General features: G+C 38.2%; 1 protein-coding gene and 1 pseudogene across 1 annotated transcript; one reads left to right on the forward strand and one right to left on the reverse strand.

Annotated features, from left to right (window-relative positions):
* Positions 1-4,724: 4,724 nt before the first annotated feature.
* LOC127073626 (disease resistance response protein Pi49-like) lies at positions 4,725-5,902 on the reverse strand. Its single transcript, XM_051014802.1, has 2 exons — positions 5,593-5,902; positions 4,725-5,234 (listed from the first exon to the last, which is right to left on the reverse strand). Exons 1-2 carry the CDS (start codon positions 5,771-5,773, stop codon positions 4,939-4,941), a joined length of 477 nt encoding a protein of 158 aa, XP_050870759.1. The 5' UTR covers positions 5,774-5,902; the 3' UTR covers positions 4,725-4,938.
* A 1,382-nt stretch (positions 5,903-7,284) lies between these two features.
* Positions 7,285-8,205, forward strand: LOC127109353 (uncharacterized; annotated as a pseudogene).
* The last annotated feature ends 18,937 nt before the right edge of the window (positions 8,206-27,142 follow it).

Genomic DNA, 27,142 nt, shown 5'->3' on the forward strand with positions numbered 1-27,142 from the left:
ACTAACCCTTATGAACCATCCAAACCCATTACCTGTATCACTCTTGGCAGTGTTACCAAACTTATTCCCACAAATTATCTCAATTGGAAACTTCAAGTTGAAGCCTCCCTTGATGGTTATGATCTTCTTAAATATCCAGATGGATCCTTCCCCGTGCCGCCGGATTCAATCACCACCACTGCAACGCCTCCAGTGACTACCCTCAATCCTGCTTTTCAGACATGGCGTCGACATGATCGCCTCATCTATGGTGCCCTTCACACCACTCTCTCTAACGAAGTTACCTCCATGGTGTCTCAGACAAAGACCTCGGATGATCTTTGGATTCTTCTCAAGAACACCTATGCCAAAGCATCTCGCAGCCACCTCAAGCAACTAAAGGAGCGTCTCCGTACAACTTCCAAAGGTACCCAATCCATAACAACCTATATGCATTCTCTGAAGCAAACAGCAGATCTTCTTGCATCACTTGGATCTCCTGTCTCCGTAGAAGACATGACTGATTATGTCTTGCAAGGTCTCGACGACGGTTACAAAGCGGTCATCGACGGCGTGAATGCAAGAGACAGCCTAATCACCTTTGATGACCTTCTTGAAAAACTTCTTATTCAAGAGCTATCCATTGTTGCTGCTCAGAGCCAGACCTCCGCTCCACTAACAGCGCTACATGCTCAGGCACAACCCAACTTCAACAACAGGACTCGATCTGGGAAATTCTTTCCACAACCCAATCAACGCCTTGGCAATCGCAAACCCTTTCTAGGCCGCTGTCAGTGGTGTAATGTCAAAGGACATGTTCTTGCTCAGTGCCACACCTTCAGGCAGCAACATCCCGGTGTCCCGCCACCACCTCGGGATTCTTCTTCAGCTCACACTGGACAAGCTCATGTCAATGTTGCAGCTGCTGGCCCATCTCAGACTGGTTTTCTAGTTGACAGTGGAGCAACACACCACGCCACCAATGACCTTGCAAATCTGGCACTACATCATCCGTACACTGGTCCTAACTCGTTGTTTATGGGTAACGGTTCAGGTTTAAACATCTCTCACTCTGGAACACTTTTACTTAATGACTTATCCCTGTCTAATGTTCTATGTGTTCCTTCCATGAAACAAAAAGTCCTCTCTGTCTCTAAACTTACCCAACAAACTAACTCTGCTATTATTTTCCTGCCCAATTCCTTTTATGTGAAGGATTTGCAGACGGGTCAAACAACCCATAAAGGCTTATGTGTGGATGGACTTTACCTTTGGCCTACCATCTCACCATCCGTTCACACTCTCCGCAAGGATTCCCCTGCATCATGGCACCATCGGCTTGGCCACCCTTCATCTTCCATTTTCAAATATCTCCAGCAACATTTTCTTTTGGGTTCAAATAAATTCCAACAATCCGATTGTAACTCATGCCAAATTAGCAAAAGTCATAAACTTCCTTTTCATGAATCCACGCTTAAATCCTCTTATCCATTAGAAACAATTTTTTCGGATGTATGGACTTCTCCCATTTTATCAATTGATGCTCTTCGCTACTATTGCATATTTTTTGATCATTTTACTCGTTATATCTGGCTTTATCCAATGAAACACAGATATGATGTGCAAACTATATTTCCCAAATTCAAATCACTTGTTGAAAATTTCTACCACCACAAAATCAAAATCTTATACACAGATAATGGTGGTGAATATATTGGTCTTCGTCCTTTTCTAAGCACTCATGGTATAAGTCATCACACCACCCCACCTCATACTCCTGAACACAATGTATCTCAGAACGCCGGATCGGCACATTGCTGAAACCGGTCTGTCTCTTCTTCACCACTCAGGTATGCCCCTCACCTATTGGCCTCACGCCATGACCACCGCAGCGTACCTAATAAATCGTCTCCCAACACCAATTCTTGGGTATCAATCACCCTACTCCAAACTACTTAACATTAGCCCGGATTATCATAAGTTAAAATGTTTTGGATGTTTATGTTTTCCCTGGATTAAACCATAAGCTAACCATAAACTTGCGCCAAAGTCTGTTATGTGTGTGTTTGTAGGTTACTCGGCTGATCAACATGCGTACTTGTGTCTTGATCCCTTAACAGGAAGGATTTACAATTCTCGCCATGTGAAGTTTGTTGAATCTGAATTTCCGTTCGGGTCTCTAGTCACTCGATCCAATCCAAGTACAGAGCATCAACCAGGCCCACTTCAACTATCCATTTTACCTCCTACAAACCAACCCATGGTGAGCACCACTCTAAACTCACAAGAAGATTTACCCATTGCCCCTTCCTATCCATCCATCACTCACTCTCCAAATATGGCTCAAACCTCAACCTCAAACGAACCCACCACCACCACCACTCAATCCCCCCTTCCTACCCCACCATCCCAACCCATTGGCGGCGGGATCATCACCCGGTCTAAAAACAACATTGTCAAACCGGTCAAAAAGCTCAATCTCTATCTCCAACCTTCCGCTCTTATAGAACCCAACACCATCACTCAGGCTCTTCGTGATCCTGATTGGTGCTCCGCCATACAACCTGAGTTTGATGCCCTACACCACAACAACACCTGGGATCTTGTTAGTCGGTCCTCTACTCAAAATTTAGTTGGTTGTAAATGGTTTTTTCGCATCAAACGGAATCCGGATGGATCAATTGATCGCTACAAGGCTCGGTTAGTCGCCAAAGGGTTTCATCAATGCCCTGGTTGGGACTATACAGAAACATTCAGCCCAGTAGTTAAACCGGTAACCATTCGTGTTGTCCTAACACTTGCCGTTCGCCAAGGATGGTCAATACGTCAGCTTGATGTCAATAATGCGTTTCTTCAAGGGACGCTCAACGATGAAGTCTTCATGATACAACCACCAGGTTTTGTCAACAAAAACTTCCCTGATCATGTATGTCGTCTTAAAAAGGCACTCTACGGGCTAAAACAAGCACCCCGTGCCTGGTATACGGAGCTTAGAGTATTCTTGCTCTCCCTTGGCTTCGTCAATTCGACAGCAGATGCATCTTTATTCATATACCACAAACAGGGAGTTACAGTGTACTTATTGGTATATGTTGATGATATCATTGTCACTGGGAGTTCCTCTGCGGCGCTGTCCAAAATAATTGCCACACTTGCTGCTCGTTTTTCACTGAAAGACCTTGGTTGTCTCAGCTATTTCTTGGGTGTTGAAGTAATTCCATCCGCTGCAGGTATGTTTCTTTCACAAAGGAAATATGTCACTGATCTGCTACACAAATTAGGCATGGCAAATACAAAACCATCATCCACTCCCCTGTCTGCGAGTGCTCTATTACTCAAGGATTCAGGTGATCTCTTGCCTTCCCCAACTGAGTACAGAACACTCGTTGGAAGTCTTCAATACTTGAGTCTTACACGCCCAGACATCGCCTTCAGCACCAACAAACTTGCACAGTTCATGCAAAACCCACGAACGACACATTGGTCTGCACTCAAAAGAGTGCTTAGATACTTGGCAGGCACTTGTGCCAAAGGAGTCTTCATCTCCGCGACTGCCCTGCTGACCTTTCATGCCTATTAGGATGCGGATTGGGCAGGTGACAAGAATGATTATGTCTCAACCACTGGTTACTTGTTGTACCTTGGCAGCACACCCATCTCTTGGAGCTCTCGCAAGCAACGTTCTGTTTCTCTATCTTCAACAGAGGCAGAGTATAAAGCCTTAGCTGACATAGCTAGTGAGCTACTTTGGGTATTTTCTTTGTTCACAGAACTTGGTTACACACCATAAACCAATCCGGTTATCTATTGTGACAATCTCGGAGCCACAAATCTAAGTGCTAATCCTGTCTTCCACTCTCGGATGAAACATATAGCCCTAGCCTACCATTTTGTCCGAGAAAATGTTCAAAATGGCAAATTTCGGGTGTCTTTCGTGTCTACAGATGATCAGCTTGCCGATATTTTAACAAAGCCTCTACTTCGTCCTCGGTTTGAGTCGTTACTGTCCAAGTTGCATATCTCTTCCAGATTATACAACTTGCGGAAGGATATCAATACTAATAATTAGTCTTAATTCCTGTAATTATTTAGAATTGTAAATCCCTATTCTTTAGGCTAAAGACTAGCGTATGGTTAGAGGAGAATCATGAGGAGATTTGATTACCTTGATTCATTTCAAAATTAGGCTTTACAAATCTGTATTTATACTGACAGAAAGTAATAACAAATACACAATAATCCATTCACTTCTTTATCTTTTATACACTCATGTCCCTCAACATGGTTTATGAAGTACCCGTCAATCATCTTTATAGTGATCATGTAACGGACAACGCTTGAACAACAATAAAATATTCGACTCCACGACTAGGGTTCATAGTGGTTTCATGTTGAATGGTGGTATGTACCATTATCACCTTGAGAATAACTTATGACACTTGCATAACATTCTATGTAATATTCTCATGGTGGATAAATTTGATATAAATATTACTCATAATATGTATACTTATTTAAAGACTTGATAATTCTTTATCCATAATCTATGTGATGTGATCATTAATCTATCCAGATAATAGTCTCAATTTTTTAATATTATTTCAATTCACAATAAAATTTAACTAATGATACTTTAATAATAGTATTCTTATATATAATGTGGTTTTACGATTAAATCATACGCAATCCTTCATCAAATAGATTAGTTATTCTAGAAACTTTATTGTCTTAAAAAAAGATAAACATAATAAAAAATGTCTTAATATTATAAATAGATACCGGTTCAATACAAATATTGTGAATAGATCACATGACTTACAATCTCACACTTTTACTTTCACAACAAAAGCAAAGGGATAAAATAAAACACAGAATTACATTAGTAGCAATCTTAAGCACACCGGATGTATAGTATAACAACACACCATATATAAAGCAAGCATTTGATAATTATATGTTTTAGTTGTAATCAGGATGAGCCAAACAGTAACCTTCAAGAGCCTTGAAAAGACCATCACCCTTAGCCTTATCACTCTTGAGTTGCTCTTCACTAGGCGCATCATCACCTTTTGTGAAGTATGTCACACTCAGCTTTGCAACGGATCCTCCATTTGGTCCTGCAGACAGTTTAGCCTCAAATGAGACCTTCTCAACTGTGTCTGGAAATCCAACACCACCAACTATGCTGTAGTTGTAAGCCAAGTTAGCTTCATCTACCAAGTCCACTTTGTGCAACACATGCTTGGTCTCACCATCTGCACACATAATCATAAACATCAGAACCATTATTTAGGTTGCATTAAAACTGTACATATAATTCTTATTCTACCATATTTTATTTAGATATTAGTAATAAGACTGAATAAAACTGAGAGACTAGTGGGAGTTTGTGATAAATATTGATTTTATAAAGTAATGAATAATCAAATCTCTATATATTTATACAATAATACTAATAATAATGATATCTTCTAAAGAATATTCTCTTGTGCTTGCTTGCAAACATGCCAACCTCAACTATTTTGATGCCGTTAAGTCAACATACAACCAAATCAGTATAGTTATTCTTCTTCAAACACAACATGGAACTAACACATATAAATTTGTACTGACCTTCAACGAAAGTGAGTTTCTTGATGGTTCCGGCGCCACCGTTTCCTTCAACAATTTCAATACTTTTGATGGCATCAATAACCTTTGGAGTAAGAGTGTCAGCATCTGTAACTAGAGCTTTGTAGAGTATAGCAGGTGCTACAATAGAAGTGGTTTCGTCCTCAAAATTGAAAACACCCATGATGATGAATTATAATGCTAGCTAGTATGAGAGATAACAAAATAGTAATTTAGAATATGCTTGAGTGGCTGTGTGATTTATGAGTGGAGATATGTGTAGTATTTATAGGAACTCAAGATGTATTACTAGAACATAGTTAGCCAATAGATAAAGATGATGACTTATACCAGGTCGTTGGGCCATTATTTTATTTACATTAGTTGCAACATGAATTTGAACAATATGATTTAATATTGATTTTTTATTTTAATAGGAAAAATTATTTGGACTCAATACTCTTGAATATACTCTCTAATTTTTCTATATCTAATTTTTTTTTAATCAAAAAGGGGGCATTAGCCATGAAATATAATAGAAATAGAAAAATAGATACAAAATTGAGAGGAACAATGAGCCAAAATCTCAAATCTATTTAATTCTAACATTAGGTTTGTTTCTTTTGAAATCCAAAGTTATTCCTATTGTCTAGCATGGTAACGTTCTATGAGTTGATATTCAAAGCAAAGAATAAGGTTAGAATCATCTATAAATCCATTTCGATTCCGGATTCACTCGATCTAAAGGAGTTTTGTTGGTATCTCAATTTATTTGCTTCCTCTTCCATGTGAGTATTTCTCATGATCTTACAAATAAAAAAAATAAAAAAATTAAATAATAAAGATCCCCGATTGCTATAAGTATATAGTGCAACCTTGGGGTGAAATAGGGTTTAAGACTTTTTTTTTTTTTTGTTATTTTGCGGATGATATATTTCTTTTATTTTTTCGGAATTCTAATGATGAACTTATGAGCAATAATGCAGAAAACATAAAATGCATGAAATTAAATGAGACGCAAGAATTATACCACTTTCTGTTATCAATTAAAAGTACGTCTAATACCTTCACACCCCATGAGAATTTCACTATGTTAGATCTTTGTACAACCTCATACCAAGACTCCTACCATCTTCTAGCCTAACATATAAAATCTATATAGCATTTTATTTTATTCAGGACATTTTTGGGTCACGTGTCCATTGATAGTGGTTTTGAATTATATCTTTGTTGAGAGCATAGGCATCCTCTATATTTTTGTTCATTATAACTCTTCTTGTAGCAATATATATTGTCATCCTCGTAGTGGATAGAAGCATTGGTAAAAGGTATGAATAATTAGTTATTTTTCAAGTCGATAATGAAAATTTTAAATATAATGGCATCAATAGTGACTCCATCCATTATCAAATTGTCATAGTATTCAAGAAAAATGAAAAGATGGAAATTTGGATCATCCTTGACAGAACATGACAACACACAGGTCTATATTTGGAACAAATATTATACATTAAGTCAAAGAATATTTACATTGGTTAAACATAATTAGTTTCCTATTATACAATTGTAATTCTTGTATATAATACATGTTCATGATCAATAAAATGGAGTGAAATATTTTCTTATATGATATCAGCTAGGTTTTAATCCTTATTATTTTCTCTTCCGCTCCAAACAATTCTTTTATCTTCCATCATGACTTCAACCACCGAAACCTCTTCAAACAACACCACTGAAACCTCTTCAAACAACACCACCGGCACAGAAACACCAACACTAAAACCTAAATTTCACCCTGCCTTTGCAATTACAAACGTGAAAACCATTATTCCAATCACGTTAGATAACGATTCTAGTCTCTATCTCTCTTGGTCTGCCCTGTTTCAGGTTCAAGCACGTGTCCACAACGTCCTTGATCATATTATCCCTCCCACTGATGCGCCAATCCAACAAGAAGTCGCACAAACAAAGACCAATGATCCAAACCTCTAGAACCGTCTCGACGTTGTTGTTTTACAGTGGATGTATGCCACAGTTACCTCAGATATTCTTAGCTCAATCCTAGTGCTTAACGACACCGCCGAAAGCTGTTGGAAACAAATTGCTGCTATGTTTCAAGATAACAAGCATTCGAGAGCAGTCCACCTCGAGCATCAATTCACCAACACGCACTTAGAAGATATCTCGTCGACAAAAGCATATTGCAACCGCCTCAAACTCCTCGCAAATGTTGATTCTCCCATCAACAACACTCGTCTTGTAATGAAGATGATTTCTGGATTGACTAATTCATATGCAGGATTTGTCACTTACATTCAGCAACACGATCCATTACAAACCTTTGAAACGGAGAAATCGCGATTGGAATTAGAAGAATCGACGATGGCCCAACGTACTGCAAGAGAATCCTGCGATATCCCATCTCCAACGGCCCTACTCATGAAAACCCCAACATCGGACAACTCTTCCACCTCTCTCGGCGTGATTTCTGCTCGAAATTTGACCGCACACAATGGAAATCACGGTAGCAACAACAACATAGGAAGAAACGGCAACCAAGGTAAAGGCTGGAGCTCTGGCAGAGGAGGACGTAACAACCACGAGACACACAATTGAATAGTGGTGGTGGACGCGGTGGCCCCATCTCGGGGTGGCAGCGGTAACCTCCATATATGTATCCTTGGCAGCAGTGGCAACAACAATATGCACCTTGGGCTCTTCCTCCATCTTCATATCCTTCTTATTTGTCTAGGCTCAATGCTGGCCCAAAAACTCAACAAGCAGGAATCCTTGGAAATAGGCCATAACCTGCTGCCTTTGCTGCAACTGAGCCAAGCGTAACAGATATTGAAGATGCTCTTCACACTCTCCATCTTGCTCAGTTTGACCCATCTTGGTACATGGACACTGGAGCAACATCTCATATGACATCCACACACGATAATCTCTCATCTTATTTTAATTTGAGCAAAAAATAAGAGTATTATCGTAGGAAATGGTCATTCAGTTCCTATTCATGGTTTTGGAAATGCTAACTTACCCCCCCCCCCCCCCCCTCCCGCACCCTCCATTAACTTTATCAAATATCCTCCATGCACCAAAATTGATTAAAAATTTAATCTCTGTTCGTAAATTCACTATCGATAACCATGTTTCTTTTGAATTTGATTCGTTTGGTTTTTCTGTGAAGTACTTTCAGACGAGGATGATTCTAATGAGATATGAGAGTCAATGCCAGCTATATCCCATCACCAACACAACAAAAAATAATCACACTTTCCCTTCTGAGTTTGCAGCTTTATCTACCTCTGTATGACACAACCGTTTGGGTCATCCAAGAGCATCTATTTTAGATTCTCTTAGAAAAATAAAATGATTGATTGTGCTCCTAATTCATAGTTCACTTCAACTTTTTGTCCTTCTTGTCTTCTTGGTAAACATGTTAAAATTCCATTTATTGATTCACATAATTCTACTTTCATGCCATTTTACATATTACATAGTGATGTATGGACATCTCCTGTATTGAGTACTTCCAGTCATAAATATTATGTTCTTTTCTTGGATGATTATTCAAACTTTTTATGGACTTTTCCAACTTCACATAAATCTCAAGTTTTTCCAACCTTTGAAAAATTAAGAGCATATATTAAAACTCAATTTCAACTGGAAGTTAAAAATATTCAGTGTGATAATGGTAGAGAATATGTCAATAGTAGCTTTCAAAAACTTTGTGAAGCAAATGGAATTTCATTTCATTTCTCATGCCCTCATACTTCATCTCAAAATGGCAAAGCTGAACAAAAAATCTGTTGTATTAATAATATAATTCGGACTTTACTAATTCATGCTTCTTTACCTCCAAGTTTTTGGCACCATGCCTTACAAATGTCAACTTATTTGTTGAACATTTTACCAAATAAAAAGTTGAATTATCAATCACCTCTCAAAATTATATTTCAAAAGCACCCATCCTACTCTCATCTACGTGTATTCGGTTGTTTATGTTACCCTCTTTTCCATCCACTACTATAAATAAATTCCAGTCTCAATACACCCCATGCAGTTTTTTAGGATATCCTTCTAATCATCGCGGGTACAAATTTTATGATTTATCACAAAATAAAATTATCCTTTGTGTAAGACCCCAATTTCGATCCTAAGATCCCTCATGTTATCTCATCATATGCATTAGCATTGGGATCATAACTTGGCATCCTCCTTACCCCTTATTCATTGGGTTTGTATTATGAGAGATCACCAAGCACCATGTGATTGTATTTTATCATCTTTACTAACCAAAATACCAAAAATATATCTTTGCATTTGTCTAACTATTTTATAGGTAAAGCACATGATCACTTTTGATCTATCAAGCTCACATCTAGGGTTTAAGACCCTTTCTACCAAGAGCACAATCAAGGAATAGTCCACAATGGATTTAGACATCATATATGAGTCCCTATGAGCTTCATATGTTATTTTGATCATCAAATCATCAAAAGTTTGGAATTGGTTTGCCTTGGAAACCCTAGTTCATTTGGGTATCTTGTGTAACTTCTTCATCAAGCTTCTTCAACAAATGGTCAAATATTCCAAGGGACACCTAAAATTTCATCATCTTATGCATATATGATCTCCCATGAGTCCTAAAAGTCAAGAGAATTACAGGCTAGCAAGTTGGTTAATGGTGGTTGACTAGAGGAATTCATCTAATCAAAACCGGGGTCCCTATACCCTATCTCCTATAATTTTTATCATATGAAACTGATTCCAAGAGAAACATTACTCTAAATGACATTAAAAACAACTTTAATATTGAGGTCTAGAGCTAGTTTTGCTTGGAAAGTCATTTTTTATGGTGAAATATTATAGGTCATTTTGTCTAAACCCTAATTTGGAGGTCAACTTCCCAAGGCCATAACTTGCTCAATTTTTATGAGATGAAAGATTTCCAAGTTTCACAATCAAATTCAATATGTCTAATTTAACTTTGATGTTTTGAGTAAGAGCTAATTAAATATTTTTGAGCATGTTATATGAGGATACATTATAGGTCATTTTGGACCAATACCATTGAACAAGTGATTTTCCTCAACTTCAAAAATGCATAACTCATTCATTTTAAATCCAAATGAGGTCAAATTTGTGACCATTTTGTAGTTATTTGAAAGAGATGCAACTTTGATGAAGACACTTTTCTCATTTTAAGCTCACACAAAAAGTTAGCCAAGGTGGAATAAGTGAACATATGGCTTGCCACTTAGAAATTTTTTTGATATGTTAAAATTTCGAAACTTCCACCTCAAAATTCACCATGATACAAGCTTCAAATGGAAAAGTGTTCAACATAATAGTTGTTCCTCTTGATCTAAACTTTCCAAAAATTCCAATTTCATCCATTTTGGACAAGATTTGAATAGGCTGCGCATGGCTTGAACATGGCATCATCATTTGGAAAAATCAAAACTTCAAACAGCCATACACAATTGCCTTGCACTCCGAGTTGCTTTCAGACTCATTCACACTTGATTATGGACCTAAGAGAGTGACTTCATGGGTCTATACATGCCCATGCAAGCGTGCATCATCCATTGCCAAATTTGGAAGTTTAATTTGAAGGTGCAAATAACATGAGCTACAACTATAAATAGAGGCCTTTGGCATCAGAAATGAGGATCCCCTCGCGCCATCTTTGCTCCAATATCCCAAACCTTTCCATTTAAAATGAGAAACCTGAGAATTTTCTTTAAAAATTGAGTTTGAATCTCACTGTTTTGAGATTCAAAACTCCAGGGATCCAAAGCCTTTGGTTGATTCTAATCTACTTCTGCAAGCTTCCTGAGTGAGATCAAGCAAGAATAAAAGCAAGAGCAATCGAATTCTGCACTGCATTGAAGGTATTTTCCATAATTCTTCATCTCTTTGATTCTTACTCAATTCTCCATAATTCTCTTGGTTCCTTGGTTGTCTGAAGTCATATCAATGTAGGCAAGAAGATTGAGTTGCTTTGAGGTCAAATCAAAGCAACTTAGATCATGCACCTCAAATTTCAACTCCATGTATCTCTCAATATACTTGGAGTTAGGATAAATTGAGGTCAGATTCGTGATCAGTGCCATTTTTACTTTAAAATCATGTCCTTCTTTTTTTATTTTAGTGATGGTGATGAATGAACCAGTCCGGCGAGGCTCGCCTGAGAAGGTGACCGGAGTTTTGCTCCGGTGGTGAGTTGGCATGGTCCAGAGCCACATGATCTTTTTGAATTAATCTAATCACGAAAGTTGGTTTTGAATACCTTGTTTGTGGCGCGCTGACTCAAGTCCATGATGGAACGCGCGTTTGGATCCACTTGATTTGCCACCTCAATTAATGAGGGAGATCAAGTGGTCCACGTTTTTTCTGATTTTCCAATTTTCATTTTATTTGTGTTATTTTCATTAATTCATATTAATTTTAATATTGATCCAAAAAATATGAGAGTTTCACCAAAAAAATTTAAATAAATTCCTCTTTCATTTTCTGAATTAAAATTATTTTTTGGATCATTATTAATATTTTTCATGATTTAATTGATTTTTTGAATATTTTTAATTGTTTAAAAATACTTTTAAGTTTTCAAAAATTATGAAATTTTTTCTCCAAGGTCCTTTGACCTTGTTTGACCTATGATAAATCTCATGACCATTTCTTTGGTGTTTTGATGAGGTTTTAGGAAATTGACCAACCATTATTTAATTTAATGCATATTTTAATTATTTTTAATTGTTTAAATGCCAAATAAATTGTGTAGAGCCATTTTAATTGACTTGTGTTGTTGGGCCTTGGTCAAGGTTGATTTGACTTTGTTAGGTTAAGATCATTGGATTTAGGGGATTGATAGAATGTACATTCCATCTCCCAAAATGAATGGATGATCTTAATTTGGTAAAAGTCCTCCTTTGACCAATTTGTGTTTGATCCATTCCCCATCCCTCTTCATCTCATTCCCCTTCTTTATTCCTTCATATCATGGACCTATGATATCTCTATATCCTAAGTTTAGTTGATTGCAAAATCAACATGAGTATGGATGAGATTAGGTCCACCACTTTGCATATTCTTTTTGTGTGTGGTATGTTTCATGAGTATAGTCCATTATACTATGTCTCTAACATGTATTAACACCAAAGTTCTATTGCCCGGCCTCAAATAGTTGTGACTTCTACATAAGTCCAATTACGATTGCTTAACATAGCGCTAAATTTGTGACACAAAAGGCATACACTACGCCAAAAATTGGAATAGACAGCGCCCCTTAGAGGGCGCTTTATTACAAAAGCGCACTCTAAAGTAAAGAGAAAAAATAAGGAGCATACTATTGGAATAGACAGCGCACTTTAGAGGGCGCTTTTGTAAAAAAGCGCACTCTAAAGTGAAGCGAAAAAATAATGAGGAAATGGAGGGACACCAATAGAGGACGCTTTATTGAAAGCGCCCTCTAAGGGTAACCTTAGAGGGCGCTTCTAAAAAAGCGCTCTCTATGTCCATGTACATTTCCAGTTTATAAGGCGCTTTTTGGAGAGCCTTAGAGAGCGCTTTTAGAAGCGCCCTCTTAGGCCCCCTTTAGAGGGCGCTTTTGTAACTAAGCGCCCTCTAAAGTGAAGCCAAAAAAAAATGGAGGGACAACAATAGAGGGCGCTTTTGTGAAAGCGCCCTCTAAGGTTACCCTTAGAGGGCGCTTTTGAAAAAGCGCTCTCTAAGTCCATGTACATTTCCAGTTTAGAAGGCGCTTTTGGAAAGCCTTAGAGAGCGCTTTCAGAAGCGCCCTCTTAGGCCCCCTTTAGAGGGCGCTTTTTTTAAAAAAACGCCCTCTAAGGTCCCCTTTAGTAAACATTAAAATTATAACATATACTGCATGTCTCTTTATTTTCCCTCTCTATAAGCTATTTCGTTTACGTAACTGGGTTTTCTCTCAACTGCGATTACTCTCTACTGCGATTACTCTCGTCCTCCGTTCGTTCTCCCTCCCTCACCGTCATCGTCGTCGTTCGTTCTCCCTCCCTTACCGTTCACGTTCACTGCGTTAACCTCTTCCACCGTCACTGTTCACTTTCTTCTCCATCGTTACCGTCACCTTTAAGGTATTTCTCTTCTCCATCGTTACCGTTCACTTTCTTCATGTGTTTGATTAGGGCATTTTCTAAACTTAGTTTTTCATTTTGTGCATTATGTTGATTAATGTTGTTTAGGGCAAACTGAGTTTTTTATTTCTGATTGAAAACTGATATATTTGAAGTGTGTTTGAGCTTGTGCTTGGAAGTTTGATGATTATGGATGCAAGTTTGTTCATGTTCCAAACACCATAAGTTTGCATTGGTCTTTTGCATGCAGTAGGTGTGTGTGAGTAAATGTGTATGCAGTAAGTTTGTGCATGCAGTAAATGTGTTCACGTATTGAATCATTGTCTTACTTGGGTCTTATTGAATCATTTCTATATTACAGATAAAATGGTTAACCAAGACGATACCCATGCCGCGAATGAATCATGTAATAATGTTGAAAAAGAAATCAAACGAGGATTGACTGTTATGAAGTCAATCATTCGTGCAAGAGACAAGGGTGTAAAATTTGAAGTACATTGGAGTGCTGAAGACCAACTAATTGAGCCTAACGGTTCAATGTTGGCAAGTTACATTGGTTTCCTTGTTCGCCAACATATTCCGATTACATGTGATAATTGGAGAAGTCCGGACTTGAAGGTTGGCAAGGAAAAAATATGGTCGGAGATACAGGTACTTACCATATATTGTTATATGTTTTTTTTGTTGACTATTTGTTAACCATATATTGTTATAATATTACTTTATAATAACACACTCCATTTGTATGTTTTTTAGAGATCCTTTCACATCGATGAAAGCCGGCAAAAATATTGTATTCAATTGGCCGGAAAAAGACTCCGAGGATTTCGATCCTTTTTGTGCAACAAATTTCTCAAGGATGAGGAAGGAAAATTTGTTGAAGGAGAACGGCCAATGAAGTATGCCGAGATTATTTCAGCCGATGAATGGGATAACTTTGTCGCCAAACGAAGAAACGAAAAATTCCATGTAATGTCTATTAATTATGGTATTATATAATTGTTAAGTTACTTGGTTCTAATATGCCTTAAACTTTTTTATCCAGGAAATAAGCGACATAAATAGGAAAAGGGCATCAAAACCCGCGTATCCGTACAAAAAAGGGCGTACGGGTTATGCACGGTTACAACAAAGAATTGTGAGTATATTCAAATGCTATGAGCTTATACATTGTCACAATATGTTATAATTGATGATCTTATAATCTAATTCAATGTGTAGCTAGCCGAGGAGAAAAGTGACGCAACATCTCTTCCGGACCACGTATTATGGAAGGCTGCTCGGGTTGGGAAGGATGGGGCTGTCGTTGAAGCGGTCCAAAATGTTTATGACGAATGTGTAAGTATATGTAACATTATTTCTTTAATTATATCGAAAATTTTGTTAGACATATAATTCATTTTTAATCTCCTCTAATAATATTTCAGGAGACTTTATCCCAAACCCCTTCAACCGAGGTCCAGGATTGCAGGAGCGTACTTAGTCGAGTACTAAATGTTCCTGAGTATTCCGGTCGTGTGAGGGGTAAGGGTTTTGGTGTGACTCCGTCGTCATTTTATAAAAAAACAAAAACAAAAAATCCTACCAACAAAGAGGTGATGGAGACCTTGGCGGAGTTAAGGGCACAAGTACTCCAACTGCAAAACGAGAATGCAAGGTATAGAGAGGAAAGGTGCGCTTCCGAGGCAAAAGATACTAGTGACCGAGCTAGTATCAATCATCAACCGAAATTTCCCGAGGTAATTATATATGTTATTATGAAATTAAAATAGCACTTTTTTACTTGACACATATACAAGTTAACAATAACATTTATTATTGGTTTAGGGCATTTCACCTTGTCAGCTGTATCTATCGTCACCAACTTATCGCATGGTTGGCAAGGGAAAAGTGCACAATACTTCGGGTGAATTACTTCACCATAATCCCCTCCCGGTGGGATTTATGAAAGTTTCGGTTGACCTCGTATTAGATACGGACGCCCGTCTACCATTACCCGACGTTGTTTCAGAGACAACGTTGATGCGAGATGCAGTCGGATCCTTTGTTGGTTGGCCGTCAGATCTAATTTTCCCTGATGCCGAGGTATATATGTTCTAAATGATTATGAATATTTAGAATTCACATTTCAATTTAGCTACAATTATGATATTTAATCAATCCTTATTACATGGTAATGTTAGACTCCTACAAGACCCACCCCTAAAGCTGGTAAAGGGATTTCAAGACGCATCGAGTCGGTTGCATCTCAAAAAGAGGTACAAATATATATACCCATTGAATTATATACACAACGATTCTTTTGCATCACAAAAAGTAATGATTTATTTTATATGAATTTTTAGGTTCCCGGTCGAAAGTTGAAAAGCGATGGTAAGGATATTCCAACGAAGGATATTCCAACGAAGGATATTCCAACGAAGGATATTCCAACGACGGCCGGGACAAAATCTCAAATTATGATGCGTCTTGAGAAAATGGTGGAAGAGTCCGATATTATGGACGGGTACATTCGTAGTATAGATTTTGATGAAGGTGTTTTCGGAAAAGCTCATTTCGAAATAATTGGAAAGGAGGACATGCAACAACTTTTTGAGCACGACGAATTGGGCATCGCTATCATTCATACATACATATGGTACTCCGATCAATCTATAATTTACTTAGTTGAACAATTTATTTACACATTTCAATGAGTAGTCTAATATTTATTATGTTTCTATTTAAGGTATATGTATGACAAATTGATGCGGGGAACTGAATTGTGTAACCGTTTCAATTTTATTGCTGCTTCCCTTGTCAACGCAACGTTAATATCGAAAAATCCAACATCCGTAAAGAATGATCTAGTCGATAGATTCATGGCGGCCGGCGATAATACTACACGCAATTTGTATTTTTTACCGTTTAATTCTGGCAACGGGTTAGATTTTCTTTCTAATAATTTCATTCTAATCTATGTATATCTTTTACGTAGAAAATTTTCATTCATCTAAATTTTTGTTTTATTTTACAGTGGCCACTGGGTGTTGGTTGCTATGGATCTTTCGAGACTAATAGTGTATTATCTCGATTCGTTATCGGGTGATTGGAGTAAATATCCGGGTTTGAAGAAGACGGTTGACACGTAAGTGAAATTCCCCTAAATATTCGTGTGTATTTCTATATTTAATTATGTCTGTCAGATTGATCTCAATATACGTTTTTATTTTGTTAGGGCAATACTAAAATTTAGATCGAAAAAGAATTACCGCATTAGGAAGGACATTACCTGGGTCAGAGTTCAGGTATATATTAAGTATCTTATTTTTGCTTATAATAGTGTTTGTTTTTTTGCTTATAATAGTGTTTGTAAGAAATTAACTATATATATATTGTTTGTTTTTCTGTGTAGTGTCCTCAGCAAAATAATTCGGTCGATTGCGGATTTTTTGTATTGAGATTTATGAGAGATATCATTGCATTGAATCGTATAGACATCCCAAAAATGGTATGGAATAATAACTTAGGGTTTATTTTAATATTATCGGATAACTAATCTAATTTGTTACTAAATCATGAATATGTTTTATTCTCTTAATTGTAGTACTTTGAGGAATACAAATCTTACTCAAGAGCTCATTTAGATGAAATGAATGATGAATTGTGTCAATTCATTGTTGATCAAAGAATCATATAGCTAGGTTGTATATTGTTGTACATATATGTATGGAATGTTGTTGTTGTATGCTGTTGTTGTATATATGTTGTATATTGTTGTTGTACTTTTACTAAATCATGAATATGTTGTTGTATATTGTTGATCAAAGAATCATATATTAATGTTGTATATATGGAGGATTAATGTTGTATATAAATGGATTCATGTTGTATATATCAATGGATTAATGGTGTATAACATTGGATTAAAGGATGAAATCAATATGAATTTTACACTTTTGCAGCATGCGAACAGGTTACCAATTAAATATCCACTGTTTTTCAAACAAATTTTTTTAAAATAACTAACACTTTAGAGGGCGCTTTCTGTAGGAAGCGCCCTCTAAACACTTTACATTGAGAACTTTAGAGGGCGCTTTGTCCAGAAAGCGCCCTCTAAACACTTTACATTGTCAACTTTAGAGGGCGCTTTCTGCAGAAAGCGCCCTCTAAAGTGTTAGTTATTTTAAAAAAATAAGCGCCCTCTAAACACTTTACATTGACAACTTTAGAGGGCGCTTTTTCCAGAAAGCGCCCTCTAAACACTTTACATTGACAACTTTAGAGGGCGCTTTCTCCAGAAAGCGCCCTCTAAGGTGTCCCTTTATGGACCACTCCAGAGGGCGCTTTTTTCATAAAGCGCACTATAATGTGGGCCTTTAGACAGCGCTTTCTCCAGGAAAACAAAGCGCTGTCTTTACCTATGCCAGCGCCAGATTAGAGGGCGCTTAAAAGCGCTGTTATAGGCCAAAATAAGCGCCCTCTTTTCCCTTATTTGGCGTAGTGATAACATTTTAGTAAGTGAGATTGTAAGTCTCCCCTCTCTCATGGTATTGTATGGAAACTTGGCCTTTTTTCCTTCCTTTGGAAGATGTCTTGGTTCAAGGATCCATGCTTGTGATAAGTGGGTTGAGTATTCTCCAAAGAATGACTTAAACAAAACAAAGCAAAAGCAATATTAACTTCTAATCAACTAATAACTAACATTTAATTTCAAGTCATTTACTATTATACACTTTAATTTTTAAGTTTTATTCATTTGCCATTATTCATACCATTCAATTTATTTACTTTAATTTCATTTTCACTTTGCCAACTTGGGCCATATTTTGTGATATATTGTGCTTGTATATATTTGTTTGTTTGTGTGGTCTTTTGACCTTAATGTACATAATAAGAACAAAAAAACCTAAAAAACATTTTGTGTGGACTGTTGGTTTGATCTGAGACTATTGGACTTAGAATTTATGCAACACTCCCTATGCAAAGGACTTGGCCAATGCCAACTTTCATGAAACCAAGTACTTGTGAAATGAACATTCATCTGATATAATATTGAAGATCCATTTGAGTTCATCTGCTACATGATCATAGTGAAGTTGTTATTTTGAACCTGTTCCTAATGCCATCTTTGAAGTCATCTAATGCATGGAAAATTTTGAAGAAGATCATGGAGTTGTTAAGCTTAGATGTGGCTATCTTTATTTGATGCCTTGCTTTTCACCTTGCTATTTGTGTATTGATGTTGCTTGATTCTAAATTCCAAGGGAAATTTGGGTTTCTATATGACATTCTTGTCTGTTGGATTGCAGCCCATTGGTCAGATCTTTTCAACTCTTAACTTTTAAATTTGTGCTTAGGATTAGTCTCTTCGTCTCCTCCTCATTTCTTTAATTTCAAATCTCTCCCTCCTTTTAAAATCTTCTTTGCTTATGTTTGTTTTTTCTAAACTTAGACCATTTTTGCAAATTAGAAACTCTAGCCTTATGCCATTGCTTTTTTAAACTCTTTTCTTAATCAAAAATGTAAATAAACTTAATCATACTTGACTTAAAATTTCAAAAGACAAAAAGAACTAACACTCATTCAAACCATTTTAGGTCTTTTGTGCCTTTGTTAAATTTAATTTTTTGTTAAAAGCAACTCACTCACTTTGAAATTGTTACCACGAACTACGAGGTTTTTATCCCTCATTTTTATGTTGGTACGTAGGCACAACTCCGAAGGTCTTGTCAAACACAAAAAATATAACTAATGAATTCTTTTCTCATCCATCCACTCTATTTTATTGCAAACATCATTTTGTACAAAAATGCATATGCACACAAAAAAGGGCTCCCTAGGAGTACCTAGGACATTTTGGGTGCTAACACCTTCCCTCTGTGTAACCAACCCCTTACCTGTAATATCTGGCATTTTATTAGTTTTGATTTGAAAACTTCTTATCTTTTGGGTTTTTCGTACTTTTCCATTTTCCCTTGGAAACAATAAAAGTGCGGCGGTGACTCTGATTTTATTGACGTCTAGCTTATCCATAGCTTGATGATCATGACTTTACCGCTACACTTTATCGCCATGTCATATTTGATGAATTGTAATTTCCCTTCTCTAGACTACACACTCCTAATCCAAAAAATTATCAATTTCTTGATAATGAATTATCACCTTACATCATAAACCACCTCATCACTCAACCTGGCCCACATCAAATGACACCGGCCCACATCACTCATCAACACTCTCAAACTCATGATCAATCAGAACCGGACAAGACTACCTCTCAACCGGCCCAGACTTGGCCTTCCACGTCTACTTCACCAAACATCCCACTTCCTCCCATTTACCAACCTACCCTTAGTTCTGACAACAAACCAGATACAAGGAGCCAACATGGCATTTTAAAACCAAACCAAAAATACATCAATCTTCACACCGAATTTACAAAATCTCCTCTCCCTCGTAACCCAGTGTTAGGACTAAAAGACCTAAATTAGAAAATGGCTATGGATGATGAATACAATGCTCTTATTCAAAATAAGACGTGGGATTTGGTGCCCCGTCCACCTGATGCAAATGTTATTCGTTATATGTGGATTTTTAGGCATAAAGAAAAATCTGATGGTTCTTTTGAGAGGCATAAAGCCCGTGAAATTCTAGTTAACAGACTTTCGATGTCACACGGGTTGTTATGACATCCAATTCTGCGCAGACAAGAATCATGCAGAACTTAAAACGTAAGTGCAGTAAATAACACAAGGAATTGTTTACCCAGTTCGGTCCAACGTGACCTACGTCTGGGGGCTACCAAGCCAGGGAGGAAATCCATTATTAGTAGTATTAATTCAGACCTTAAACCAACTGTTTAACCCTATCACTTAATACCTACCCAATGCAATTTCAATCTTACACTAAGATCAGAGTTCCTACTCACCCCCCCCCCCCCCCCCCCCCCTCAATCACCTCAGTGATTACAACCTTTAATTAAGATTAAAGACAATTTTGAAGTCACACTTCAAACAACTCTTGATTGTGCTTAACAGCTTTAATCAAGATACACAACACTCACGCTTAAAAGCTTAGAGTGACACAACACTTACAACTCAATGAACACCCTATACCAATGCAATCATCTCAGTGATAATAGCTTGGCTTACAAGATACGTCTAATACAAGACACACAAAAATACAGTAGTGAAGTATAATGGACAAATAAAATCTTCACGCCTAAAAACCCCTGAGTTCTGAAAGAAGGATTGCCATCCTTTTATATTGCAGCACTTGGGCCTTGTACTTGTATTTCCTGAATTTAAGGTCAAGCGAGTTAACCTAAATTCCACAACTAGGTTACTAACAAATAGGCTATTTGTTAGGTTCATTAATTGTAGCTTAGTTGTTGGTTTCCTGGATTTTAGCTCAGCTGTTGACTTCCTGAAGAATAGCCTCAGAAAAATGCTGAAACAGAAAAACTAAACAACCTACAATTTAGCATACGCTGTCAGGAATGAATGTCACAACATTCAGTTTGACGTCCAAAACATAGACCATATGCTAAGTCTGTTTTTCCTGAAAACAGACTGTACAAATTTGTTGTACTGTACAGAACCAATCTGTCTATACTTCAGTATCAGCGTACATTAATAAATGTCAGAACATCCAATTTGACATTTACACATAGAGCCTTACATCAGGTGTGTTATCCTCTTGATAAGCAGACTGAGCTGCATACTGAAATGTAGCAGAGAACCAATCTGCCTATTGTTTAGTATATGCTGTCAATGATGAATGTCATAACATCCAGTTTGACATTCAGACAGTAGGCCTTATGCCAGGTCTGTTATTTCCTTGATAAACAGACTGAAAATAAATACTGAGTTATAGCAGAACACCAACTGTTCTATTCCTCAGTATCTGCTGACAGGGATGAATGTCATAGCATCCAGTTTGACATTCAATAAATCCTGTATTAGCTAAACCTGCAGTATACTACTTAAGTATGTCATGACATCAGCCAAGACATCAGAGTACAGCTAGATATTCTAACATACAATGCAGTCAAACAAACATCTCCACAGCATGTCATGACATCTGTCAAGACATTAGAATCCAACTAGTGTTTTACCATACAATGCAGTTAATTAAACATCTACAAACTCCCCCTTTGGCAAATTTTTGGCTAAAACACTTTGGTCTCACAACAGAGTCCATAGCAGCGGAAATCACACATCTAGCAGGAAATTAACCTAGCTAATACACTCAGAGTAGCAGCACACTCACACAGTTGGAAGTTAAATAAAAACTTCACATAACCGCATACATACAGAAGTTAAATAAAAACTTCTAATTACAGCACACATAAACATACTCACACTCATAGAAGTGGAACATCAGCTGCAGCACAACCTCTGGAGTAGAGGATCTTGAATTTCTGTCTTGAATATCTGTTTAACAAAACAATCTGTTGTCCTGGGGCATCACAGGTGTTACTCCCCCTTTTTGTCAAAAATGTTGCCAAAGCAACACTTAAAATTACAGACCAACATAACATAAACAGAATTACACACATAAATGACAGAATTACAGAAAATGATTTATTCATCAGCCTCATCATTAGTGCCATCATCAGAACTGGCCTCCTCCTCACCCTCTGAGCTTTGCCTTGCAGCTCCATCTGTATCCTCAGCTGACATCTCCAATTGAATAATCAGTTTTTCCAAAGTGAGCTTCCTAGCCTCCAGCTCTTTGCAAGTCTCTCTGAGCACAGCAATGACAACAGCTTTATCTGGTTGGTTTCCAACATTGGATGTTTCTCCAGTTGTCAAGACAATTTCAGGAACATGCTTACCCAGGAACAGTTTGTAATTGAAGGCCAACGGACTCTCTCTTCTTTTCACAAAGTCATTGTCTGTCAAGATGTTTGGGAATTGATTCAGCACAATGCCACATATGAGAGAAGGAAAGGCTATAGGTCCCTTCACACTGAAACTCTCAGCATGTTTCATGGTCTGATCAAAGATGTAGGTTCCATAGTCAAACTTTGCCTTGGTTCCAACAGCATAGATGAACTTTCCAAGCATCACAGACACAGTTGACTTGTGATTTGTGGGCACCCAGTTGGCAGCTCCAACTTTGTGTAGCATAACATACTTCACACTGAGTTGGCTGGCCACCAGCTTACCTTTAAGAGGCCACTTCCGGACTTGATTTGCAGTGATGACTTGACAGATTCTGTTGTCAGTCACTTCAAGCTCTGGTTGCACTACATCAGCTCTTCCCAAATACAGATTGATTACTGAGGGAGAGAAGGTCACACACTTGCCTCGCACATAGACCTTTCTGAATTCTTTGGACTTCCCATCTGCACATTCCTCAGACACATTGACAATGAACTCCTTCACCAAAGTCTCATAGCACTTTGGAAGTTGAGTCATAGTTCTCATTAGCCCTGCCTCTTTAATAAGGTCCACAATCTCCTTACACTCCAGGGCATTCTGAGCCAGTTCCCTCTCCAAGGCCAGCCTCTTGTGATAGACATACTTCCACCTGTTCACACTAGAGGCAAAATGGAATGACACATTGTCAATAGGTACCTCTGGAACACTAGCAGCCAGCTTGCTAGTGGTTGGCTTCTTCTTAGACAGAGATGTTGTGACATCACATGGGACATCTGAATCAGACTCCACCACAACAGCCTTGGTCTTTATTTTCTTGGGCACCTCTTTGCTCCAAGATTTTGCAGGTCTATGTCCTTTCCTTTTGAGGGAATTCTCTGTCCCCTTTTGATTGGGAGAAGTTGTCACATCAACCTCCCTAGTTGGGGACCTCTGCACCACAGTCTTTTTCTCCCTCCTAGTCCTAACCCTTTTTGCTATGCTAGGGACAACTGAGGTCAACAGTTCATCATCAGAGAACTCTTCCAGATTCACTGTGTCAGCCTTAGGGTTGTCACGGACATCTTGAGTGACACGGACCTTCTCACCTCTCACATTGTCTAAGGGTTATTTAATCTTTGAACCCTCATTAGCATCAAGTTGCTCAGCATCGTCAGAAACATTCTTTCTTAAGACGACTGCGTTTTCCTGACATGCAACATTATCAGGTATGATAGTGTTCAAGGGAACGGAAACCCCAGGAACATTCTGATTACAAGATAGTATCTTAGTGGCCATAGTTGCAATGGCATTATGCACATACCTCGAGCCTTCCCTGGTTGGTTCTTCAAGAGCGATTGCTGAGGAGAATCCGGAGACTGTTTCTTTCGGTCTTCTTGCATGAGAAGAAGTTGCAGCGTTAGCAGCAGAATCCTCCCGGTTAGGGTTGCAAGACTCAGTGCTGGGGGAATCGGACAGGGTCGTATAGGAGGTTGAGTCGGATTGGTGCGACATGATTACTATCTCAGGGGAGAGTTTAACAGTTTCTCTGGGAGAAGGTTTGCAAGCCTGAAATTTGAAGCGATGGAATAGGAAACGCTTGTTGCACGAGTAATGTCTATTATTTGTTGACCACTCAGAGTGCACTATTAATTGTTTAATAAGTTTACTTACTAAACAGTAACTAACTGACATCATTAGTTGCTATAATTTCTCAGAAGCGCACATTCCCTCCTTGCCCCTAACTTTGTCAAACTGAGTAGCATCCAATGTCATGACATTCTAAGTGACATTGTACTCAGTCTGCATCAGGTTCATCCATACCAATGATGAACACCTGCTACCAGAAGCTAGGTACTTAGCTTCTGCAGAGGACAATGATACACACATCTGTTTATCCCTTGCCACTACACCATTTGTATGATGACCAATAGGTGACAATGCCTCACAGCTTTCAATCAGACGTTTTCCACAGTCTGTTCTTTTACCCTTAGGCAGATTTGGGATTCCTCTAATTGCTCCCTTGGATATGATCTTCTTCATTCCTTTTAAATGAAGTTGTCCAAATCTTCCATGTCCCAGCTTCACTTCCTGCTCTCCTTTGACTAAGGGGCACTTGGAGGAGTAGAGTGAGTCTTTAGATTCTCATAGATAACAGTTATCTTTGGATCTGGCTCCTCTCATCACTTCCTGATTGCAACCATTCAACACCACACATCCTCCCCTAGTGAATTTCACATTGAATCCTTGGTCACATAGCTGGCTTATGCTGATGAGATTAGCAGTTAGTCCTTTTACCAACAGCACATTGCTCAGTTTTGGAACTTCAAGACACTCCATCTTGCCAACACCCTTGACTTCTCCTTTAGCTCCATCACCAAATGTCACATACCTGGTGGCATGGGGTTGTAGATCCACCAATAAGTTGTTCATCCCAGTCATATGTCTTGAGCAGCCACTATCAAAGTACCAGTCTTGTCTGGTAGATGCCCTTGGAGATGTGTGAGCTAGTTTAGCAACACATTGTTGATTCTCACTGGAGAGATTAAGCTTAGATGCCTGCTGCTTAGGTCTGACTTGAGGTGTCTGATTAGCAGCCCATTTTTGTTTCTTAATGGGGGCATTATGCTTAGAAGCCTTTTGCTTAGGTCTGACTTGAGTAGCCTGGTTAGGATAACCATGCAGCCTGTAGCAGAAGGGTTTTATGTGGCCAAATCTACCACAGTAATGACATCTCCATCTCTGAAATTTCTTCTTCTGATGATTACTCATTCTGGTTCCCTGATGTTGAGACATCGGTTGTGACTTCTGCTTGAATTTCTGAACTTCAGCCTTTGATCTTTTGAGTTCAGTTGAAGATTTCTTAGCAAAGCCTAAACCATACATGGTTCCTGACTTCTGTCCCACCTTTAGAATCTCTTCCAAGGTGTCAGTTCCTTTATTCAACATTCTGATGGATTTAGTCATTCGTTCTAGCTTAGATGTCAGCAAAGATATCTTACCATTCATACCATCTATGACTTTCAGCTGCTTCTGTTTCTCAGCTTCCAGCTCTTTGATGAGTTTCTTCTGCTTTTCTCCTTGGATACACACTTCTGCACTTTTAACACATAGTTCTTTATATGAAGCAGCAAGTTCATCCAAGGTAAGCTCATCTCCGCTTGAGTCATCATCTGAGGCACAGACACTGGTCAGAGCAGTGACATGTTTGGCAGATTCTCCTTCAGATTCACTCTCAGAGTCTCCTTCTGACCAGGTGACAGATAGCCCTTTCTTTTGCATCTTGAGAAAGGTGGGGCATTCAGCTTTAATATGACCATACCCTTCACATCCATGACACTGGATTCCCTTGCCTTGAGTGACCTTTTCTTCATATTTTGACTTTCTACTGATGTCATATGAAGAGTTCTTGACATTAGGTTTACCCTGTTGATCAACCTTCTTTATGAACTTGTTGAACTGTCTTCCAAGCATGGCTATGGCTTCTGAAATGCTTTCATTTCCTCCAATGTTTCCTTCTTCTGAATTCTCTTCAGTATTTGATACAAAAGCTATGCTTTTGTTCTTCTTTTCAGCATCCTCACATAAGCCCATTTCAAAGGTTTAGAAAGAACCAATGAGCTCATCCACCTTCATATTGCAGATATCTTGAGCTTCTTCTATGGTTGTGACCTTCATAGCAAATCTCTTAGGTAAAGACCTGAGAATCTTTCTTACAAGTTTCTCTTCAGCCATTTTCTCACCTAGGCCACCAGAGGTGTTTGCAATTTCAAGAATATTCATGTGAAAGTCATGAATAGTCTCATCCTCTTTCATCCTCAGATTTTCAAACTTGGTGGTTAGCATCTGAAGTTTAGACATCTTCACCTTGGAGGTACCTTCATGAGTTATCTTGAGGGTATCCCACACTTCCTTGGCCAGCTCACAGTGGTGCACCAGTCTGAAGATGTTCTTACTTATTCCATTGAACAATGCATTCAAGGCCTTAGAATTTCCAAGAGCTAATGCCTCTTGCTCCTTGTCCCACTCTTCTTCAGGAATTTGTATACTAACTCCATCGTTACCTATCTTCGTTGGATGTTCCCATCCTTTGTTAACAGCTCTCCAGACTTTGTTATCTAGAGACCTTAAGAAGGCTATCATACGAGGCTTCCAGTCATCATAGTTAGAACCATCCAGCATGGGTGGTCTATTTGAGTGTCCTATATCCTTGTCCATGGTACTAGAAAGTAACTTCCCTAGATCTCACCTAGAAATTAACAGGCAGGGTGCCTGCTCTGATGCCAATTGAAATTCTAGTTAACGGACTTTCGATGTCACACGGGTTGTTATGACATCCAATTCTGCACAGACAAGAATGATGCAGAACTTAAAACGTAAATGCAGTAAATAACACAAGGAATTGTTTACCCAGTTCGGTCCAACGTGACCTACGTCTGGGGGCTACCAAGCCAGGGAGGAAATCCATTATTAGTAGTATTAATTCAGACCTTAAACCAACTGTTTAACCCTATCACTTAATACCTACCCAATGCAATTTCAATCTTACACTAAGATCAGAGTTCCTACTCACTCCCCCTCAAT

Source organism: Lathyrus oleraceus, chromosome 1 (genome assembly GCF_024323335.1).
Source record: "Lathyrus oleraceus cultivar Zhongwan6 chromosome 1, CAAS_Psat_ZW6_1.0, whole genome shotgun sequence".
Taxonomy (NCBI): Eukaryota; Viridiplantae; Streptophyta; class Magnoliopsida; order Fabales; family Fabaceae; genus Lathyrus; species Lathyrus oleraceus.

Coding starts and splice junctions, on each gene's coding strand:
- LOC127073626 (XM_051014802.1), bottom strand. CDS start 5,773: ATGGGTGTTTTCAATTTTGAGGACGAAACCACTTCTATTGTAGCACCT. Junction 5,235..5,592: donor GAAACTCACTTTCGTTGAAG/GTCAGTACAAAT, acceptor TTATGTGTGCAG/ATGGTGAGACCAAGCATGTG.